Genomic DNA, 7,893 nt, shown 5'->3' on the forward strand with positions numbered 1-7,893 from the left:
AGGATTTGGAAGGCATTTGTAGAATCGACCTCAAGGAAGGGATTCAGTTCTGGATATACTGTACATGTAATTTGTGGAATAAATGAGTTGGTAAAAATAAATCTAATAAATGCAATCGTTATTAATCGATTGTCTGACGCCTGAATCTATTGTTGGTAACACATCTCCCATATTTCTGCATGTTATCTAGTGACATCTGCTACCGCTCAGGCTTGTGCTTTCCAAAAAATGACATGACCTGATTTTGTGAATGACTGGCTCTGGTTCAAGATGTGAATATTTAACTAATCGTTATTTTCTAGATTGGCCTGTGAAGTTCATAGTTCAGTAGACGAGCCTTGGTGAAAACATGCCTCGTTGTGTTCATTCAGGTATAACTCAAGAATATAACAAGCTCTCTGTATTTGATTGGCTGTTAGCATGCTTGTAAAGCGGACCAATCATTTCTCATTTCTAACTTCCCCGTTTCACTGACTGTGAAACTGCAGTGGGTGTTTACATTCACTCATATTCACCATTTGTAAATGCACCATTTACCAAAGAAAATACTTTTCAGGGTATTCTGCCTTATACCCAGGGGGCAAAGTGGTTTTACAGACTTGGAGCGTTGTGAAAGGTTGTGCACCAGAAATGATATCTAGGACCATCACTGATCACAACCTAGGTGGACAACCTGGTCAACTAGCTACTGGAAAGCTACAGGGTGGGTTCAAACAAATCCCACCCCAATCTCTGAAAAGGCAAATCCGAATAGGGCAAAAGAGACAAAAAGAAAGCCTATAACTTGATAATGCTCACTCTTATCTTCATCAAATTAGCTGTGGTATGAACCAGGAGCCTACCCTACATCACCAAAGAGTCAGAATGCATATGGTGCAACATACCTCAGCGACCTCCCAGAGCTGTGGGTAAGAACAGCCCAGAATGCATACCTGCCTATACATGAAATGGTAGTGGCGTTGGGACATTCACAGTGTTGTGCCATGCCCTTCGTCCACAGTCTGAGTGGTAGAGATATCACTAGTTATCCATATATTTTGTAACCAATATTAATGTTGCAGTTTGATGGGCAAGTCATGCTGAATATAGTAGCCTAGTTGCTGCCGTTGGTGAAAAAAACAGTTCAACTCTGAGAAAATGTTATACCGTATTTGCAAAGTCAGTAGGAACTATGTAATCATGGTGCATTATGTCATGTCTTATACCAAATAAATAAATGGGAAATAAAGGTCAAATGGAATGCAAAACACTGGAGAAATCAAGTTAAACACTTTATTTTGTGCTTTTGTCATCCAAAATAAAAGTGTAAAGTATCTGTATGAATAACATTTGAACAATTCTCAGTAAATGCAACTATTTACAAAGTCATAGGAACTTCAAAAAATAAGTGTAAACGTCTACACTTAATTGAGGAGAACACAAGTATGCAATCATGGTGCACCATGTCAAGTTTCATAGAGTTTTAAATCAAAATGTCAACTGCTAAAGTTAATTAAAAAAAAAGGCAATGGAAATCATTACAAAACACTGTTACCTGACGCTGCCAGATGGGGGTAACCAGTATTGGGTAGGTTATATATGCTTTTATATATGGGAAAGGCAGGCTGACTTTCTAGGTGTAAGTATGTAGGACTAGTAGCGCGCCAAAGTTTGTTTTATTGTAATATAAAATTATAAATATAAATATAAAATAAATACATAAATATATAAATATATAAATAAATAAATGAATAAATTAATTCCAGTAGAACACAAATAAATAAATAAAAAGTACATTTAACACAAATTGATTGCACCGAACGTGAACTGGCTACTCTACTCTACTACATTTTAAACTATTTATCTACCATTCTCTCCAGTAGCGAAAACAGCCGGTCCATTCTCTCTCCGCTTTCTCTAGATCTCCTCTCCTCCGCTTCCCTTTGTAATTTCATGTCCTCTTTTATTAGTTCCAGGAACTCATCATGATCTCTCACCCTTTTTCTTTTCTGGCCAGCCTGGACATTGGGCCCTGGTGTCCCTGACCCTTCTCCAGCTGTACCCGCAGACACTACTGTTTCTGGTACAGCTGCAGGTACAGCAGTGTCCACAGCAGCGGAGGCAAGCAGGACAGGGGGGTTGATTGAGTGCCTCTGCCCCAAAACCTCGTCCATCTGGGCGAAATAAAGCCATGAGGCAGCTGTGGCCTTGCCATCCACCCCCTCACCAGTCTTAGGATATTTGCACTCCTAAGGAAAGTGGAAAATGAAGATTTCAGAACCACTGGCTTAACAGGTTATTTAGTACTGCGACAATGGCCCCCAGAAGTCGGCATACCCCTACCGGAGTTAGGACCAAACACAACATAGTTTTCCCTCATCTCTAAGGCCTCCCATACATGAAATGGATTCTTGTATAAAAATATTTTACTGCAAAAGTGGTGAAATTGTTATTTAAAGTTATACAGCTCAAACTAAAAATAAAGCCTGTCCGTCTGGGGGTTGAGGCACTTAAAGTCATGTAGATTCACAATGGAAGCTCTGAGAGGTTCAAACTTGAGAAATGATAAATTGTGAACAAATAGATGCCGCTTCAACAATAGTACAGAGAAATATGGAAAGCCTACAGTGGAACTACTAACTATTATTATGTTGCAGCACATGACCTGGATGCTCCCTCATCAAGCTCAAATCTCAATATTATCCTCATAAATATAGATAATCAAGTTATTCATTTCTGATTGGGACATCCCTTGTATCAATATGATATCCATATCATGATATTAGACTGGATAGTGTCCATGATTTGGGATATTGCACTATTGTGATATTGCAGTCAGTGTAGACTACTGGACAGGCAGTAGGCTCTGTTACACTAAAGATAACTAAATGCTAGGTCACTCTCCACTCCAGTCAGCTAAATAGCTACTTGATTTCTTTTCACATTCCAAAATATGTGAAATGATTTTACCTGTCATTTTATGAAGAAAGCCACATACTGTAGGCATTAAGATGCAGGTGGAGCCAAATACTGTAGTATAACTTGACTGTAACCAAATGGCTGTAACCAAATAACTACAGAAATGAATAACTTGCTGTTATGAGGATAATATTGAGATTTGAGCTTGATGAGGGAACATCCAGGTCATGTGCTATTAAATGTCATGATTAAAAACAGTTATTTCAAAGGTATAATTACATACTTACTTTATATTTGGCCTTGAAATTCTCCCACTTCTTTTTGGCCTGCTTCGGAAGAACTTTGTCGGCAAGATCCATTTTCTCCAGAATGGCACTAAGAGATTAAAGTAAATACACCACATTAACACAATAGAGACTGCAAGGGCCAAATGACCACAAACACATTTATGTAACCTTGGGGTGGCGCAGGTGTTTACATAAGCGTCAAGTTTACGGGCATGGCTAGGGTGGATTGACCCGGAAGGGCAAATGGCTTTGACCACAGGTACGTCAGCACTTTCAAATGCTGTGAAGCGAAATGTCAGTTTCATTCTGAAATATCCATTCTGTCTGCAATTTATTCTAATAATTTGTTCTAGGTAAAGAAGCTTTTTCCTTCCTGTGTTGTGTAAAAATAGAAAGATCAAGTCAATTCGGCTTGCTGGATATTCACAAAAGTGATATGTGTCTTGTAATATGAATGATCAAAAACGAGACTGAAAAGTGAAACTGAAAATTGCTAGACTCATTCAAATGGCTACATTTTTAAAACAAAGCATGATAGAAATGTTTTCTCTTTCCCTGGTGAAAGCAGAGGATTATAGCTTTTATTTGAGCTATGGTATGTCTCTGTAACTCTTATACCGAATATTTAATGGTCATAATAGAAGTGTTTTGAAAAGAAAACAAACGAAATACCACAAACCTCCACGCAGCAGTTGCTGTGAATTTCTGTCCTGTGAACAGGTCCTCGTGGTCCCTTCTCATTTGGATGAATCTTTTGTTTGAAGACACCGTCCCTAAAAAAAAAAACATTTTACAATTTAGGCATTTAGCAGACGCTCTTAATCCAGAGCGACTTACATTAAGCAAGAACAAAGAAGCATGGGAATACATCACATAAAAACATTTATCAAGAAACATGCGTAAGCTAAGAAAGTAACAGTGGAATATCTATATAATGAAGCTATACATATAAACTATACTACTACTATGCTATACATATGTACTATGACGTGCTATGACTACATACAATGCAATTATAGTGCTGTCTACATAACATGCTATAAGTCTGTATCAAATGCTATCTAAGTCTACAGAAATGCTGTCTAAGGGGGTAGGATAAGTGCTATGGGCCATGATGGAGTCTGAAAAGGTGGGTTTTCAGACTACGGCGGAAGATTGGGAGTGATGCTGCAGTTCTGACTGCAATGGGAAGTGCATTCCACAGTTTAGAATGGGAGTGATGCTGCAGTTCTGACTGCAATGGGAAGTGCATTCCACAGTTTTGGAGCCAGAAGGGAGAAGAGTTTGGGACATTACTCATCTAGTCCTCTATAGCAGTGCTTCCCAAACTTTTTCATGTCAAGGACCCCCAAAATGATACTCATTATCCTGCGGACCCCATTAGAAAAGATATGCCAGGGACAGACCCCCCATAAAAATGTCTTTACAGCTCTAGCAGTGATTTTCAAACAGTTTCATTTCAAGGGACCCCCAGTTTGACCTGAATTAGGCTATGAACCCCCATTTAATGGCATTTCTATCTCTGGGACCCCAATGTATATTGTAAAATCAAAGTTAATTTAACTCTGAGTGTACCTGCCTGCCTGGGGGACCCCACTTTGGCAACCACTGCTCTACAGTAATTTATAACATTTGACTGAGTGTATACCCCCCCCCCCCCCCCCCCCCCCCCCCCCCACACACACACACACACACGCGCGCACACACACACACAACTTACATTTGTAATTGAATTGGGCAGCCTCACTGGCCTGGCCCTGGCCCTCAGTTGAATCGTCTTGTATTGCTGAGAAATGCAATAAAAATACATTAGGCCACGTCAAATTAGGCTTTTACCGACCCAAAATAATCCAGAGTAGGCTGCGCCATTTAAACCAAATACTAGTCGGACTCGTCGTGACATGTCCAACAACGCATGTTTAGTTTAAGCACAACATTTAAAGACGTAACATCTCAGTCACGTTTACTTTACTACTACCACCATGTTGGGCATTTGACTGTCCCGAGAACACGTTGTTGTGTTGGTGTGAATAACACAACAGACTGGTCGGGAGGAACGCACCAGTGTGACTCTTTTTTCTTTGCAGGGAGTCAGGTTAAATCAGATTCGACCATAGACTCGACGAAGTAATAATAATAATAACAATAATATAATAGCTGTTATTTATAAAAACTCTCTGCTGGCAGCCCCCAGTCCCCGGGTTACTGTGTAACGCTAAAATCTCCGACAACGTCGGTGGATATTTTTTATTTGGCTGTGTCATGATACATTTGATATCTTAAATAACTAAATACTATCCCAAAGATATTAAAATTACCTTCCGTGACACAACAACACTTTTAAAAGTAGTATAAAAGAGTATAAAACTTACTAGTTTCCGACATGTTTTTCCTCTTCTTGCTGCGCTCGGGCTGGTGGCGAAGGGAGAGAAAATAGAAATGCCGGATGCGCAGAACGGCTGCGCCGTGGCGATGTACACTGCAAGGTTCTCAGCCAGGCAGGGTACATCGCCACTGGTCTTAGGAAGCGGTCTCGGGCGGGGGAAATTAGTGCGCGGCCCTAGTGCACTAGATGACCGAGTATTTAGCGCCCTGTGGATTGGGAAGCACTCCGGGCGCGGCGCTGTGACGTCATATACCCAGAAATACGCACTTCTCAGTGTCTACACTTCCAATTGGGATTCACCTATTGTGTCTCTGTCTTGTCTGTCTCTGTGTCCAACCAGCACAGTCTGACCCACAAGAAGTCATACGTTGACTTTTGAGCATGTATATGGAGACACTTGACTTTTGATCCCCTTTTGGTTAGAACACCCTCTAGCCCATTCTGACCTGAGATCAGATTCATACGAGGTTTCCGCCGGACACACACTGGTCTGATGAACCCATTCTGACCTGAGATCAGATTCTAAAAATGTCAGTCGTTCTTCGATTTAAAAAAAAATAGCAGACCTACAAGCTCGTATCGCGCCACTCGGTGGCGCGATATGAGCTTGTAGATCTGCTATTTTTAAATAGCTAAAGCATGATGCTGACACCAAAATGGGTGCCCGGTCAGAATGGGCTAGTCACTGCATGGGGGGAGTGTATGTACTTGAAACATACAGTAACTAGAGTTGTCCCGATCCAATGATCGGAAATCGGGTCCGATCACGTCATTTTCAAATGATTGGAATCTGATCGGGAGCAAAAAAAAAAACGTGATCGGGACATCCCTAGTATCAATATTATATCCCATCTTGATATTAGATTGGATATTGTCTGTGATTTTGGATATTGTGATAATGGCATACTGTAAGTGTCCTATAAAAATGTAAATATCGGGAAAAATCGGTATCGGCAGATACCCAAAATCAAATCGTATCGGGAGCAAAATAACGTGATCGGGACATCAGTACATGTTCACTCTGCTTTTCAACGTGATTCTCTCTCTCCCCCCAACACACACACACACACACACACACACACACACACACACACACACACACAAGCACAAACAAAGTGTCTCCTTGACTGTGTAATCTGCTGCAGATTGAAATAGGGCCGTCATAAAACAGGAACACTCTGTGAGTAATCCCCCCACAGAAAACAAACGCACCCCAGTCCCCAAGCCGTTTAGCTTCTAGTGATGTCAGCCTGCATTCTAAACTGTTCTAATCATATACCTTTGTGGACACTTAATTAAAATTACAAAAAACATTTTTTTTTAATCAGCTCTGCCAATTAATATGCAAATGTATGCAAATGGCATAAGACAAGGTGGTGAGGATACTCCCTCTCATGTCTTATAAGTGTGAAAACAAACCATATATAATATTGTATGGAGTGCATGCGGATCAGTCAGATCGAGAAAGGAGTGCTCCATCTCCGTTGAGCTCCGTTCGGCTCTCCCCAGGTTGGCAGAGGAGGATTTCAATTCAGGGGATTATCACCGGGTGAAAAATGGGTTACAATAATATATGCATCATTCACTTTTACAATCGCTTCAATTTGAATTCCCACTTCTTCAACATTAAAAGGGGGGATGCTTTTATGCTGCATATCTTTTGAAAGCTCTGTGGATTTCATTCATATTATATTATTATATTTGTCGACATTCAACATGTTAGCCATTTACCTTTTAACATGTAACCATTGTGCAAGCAAGTTGAGTCTCCTGTGCGTGTGTGCGTGCGCATGCATGTGCTGCTGGTCTGAAGGCATAGCGTGCTGTGTGACCTGTATTCTTTGCACGGTGACAGATTTTCTTCCATGCACGCACGCGTTCACCCTCAGGGTGCTTGAAGGTCTGCCAGTCTACATATGTACCTCTTCAACCTAACCTGTGAGAGGCTGCCAGAGCCAGCCAGGTCTTTGGTGTTTGTGTGTGAGAGTGTGTGTGTGTGTGTGTGTGTGTGTGTGTGTGTGTGTGTGTGTGTGTGTGTGTGTGTGTGTGTGTGTGTGTGTGTGTGTGTGTGTGTGTGTGTGTGTGTGTGTGTGTGTGTGTGTGTGTGTGTGTGTGTGTGTGTGTGTGTGTGTGTGTGTGTGTGTGTGTTCGTTCGCGTGCTTGCTTCCTCACACGTTATGTGCATGCTGGTTTGCATGTGTTCTTTGCTGTCCTGTAACCTGTATGTGTGTGTGAGCAAGCCAAATCACTGAGCCAAGTCTGTTGCGAATGAGCGCACAGGGTGTATGCCTACGCACGCGTGCACGTGTGTATATGCGTGTA

The 7,893-nt window shown here is 41.2% G+C and overlaps 1 protein-coding gene across 1 annotated transcript; it reads right to left on the reverse strand.

Annotated features, from left to right (window-relative positions):
* Positions 1–1,798: 1,798 nt before the first annotated feature.
* LOC310854366 (uncharacterized protein) lies at positions 1,799–5,591 on the reverse strand. Its single transcript, XM_083758965.1, has 5 exons — positions 5,558–5,591; positions 4,906–4,971; positions 3,865–3,958; positions 3,186–3,273; positions 1,799–2,228 (listed from the first exon to the last, which is right to left on the reverse strand). Exons 1-5 carry the CDS (start codon positions 5,568–5,570, stop codon positions 1,836–1,838), a joined length of 654 nt encoding a protein of 217 aa, XP_083615091.1. The 5' UTR covers positions 5,571–5,591; the 3' UTR covers positions 1,799–1,835.
* Positions 5,592–7,893: the final 2,302 nt, after the last annotated feature.

The sequence above is a fragment of the Protomyctophum parallelum genome, assembly GCF_964188405.1.
Source record: "Protomyctophum parallelum genome assembly, chromosome: 23".
Taxonomy (NCBI): Eukaryota; Metazoa; Chordata; class Actinopteri; order Myctophiformes; family Myctophidae; genus Protomyctophum; species Protomyctophum parallelum.

Excerpts from the sequence above, each read along its gene's own strand:
- LOC310854366 (XM_083758965.1), bottom strand. Across the intron at positions 3,959-4,905 it reads TGCCCAATTCAATTACAAAT|GGACGGTGTCTTCAAACAAA; the intron begins GTAAGTTGTGTG and ends TTTTTTTTTTAG. Across the intron at positions 3,274-3,864 it reads ACAGCAACTGCTGCGTGGAG|TGCCATTCTGGAGAAAATGG; the intron begins GTTTGTGGTATT and ends TTAATCTCTTAG.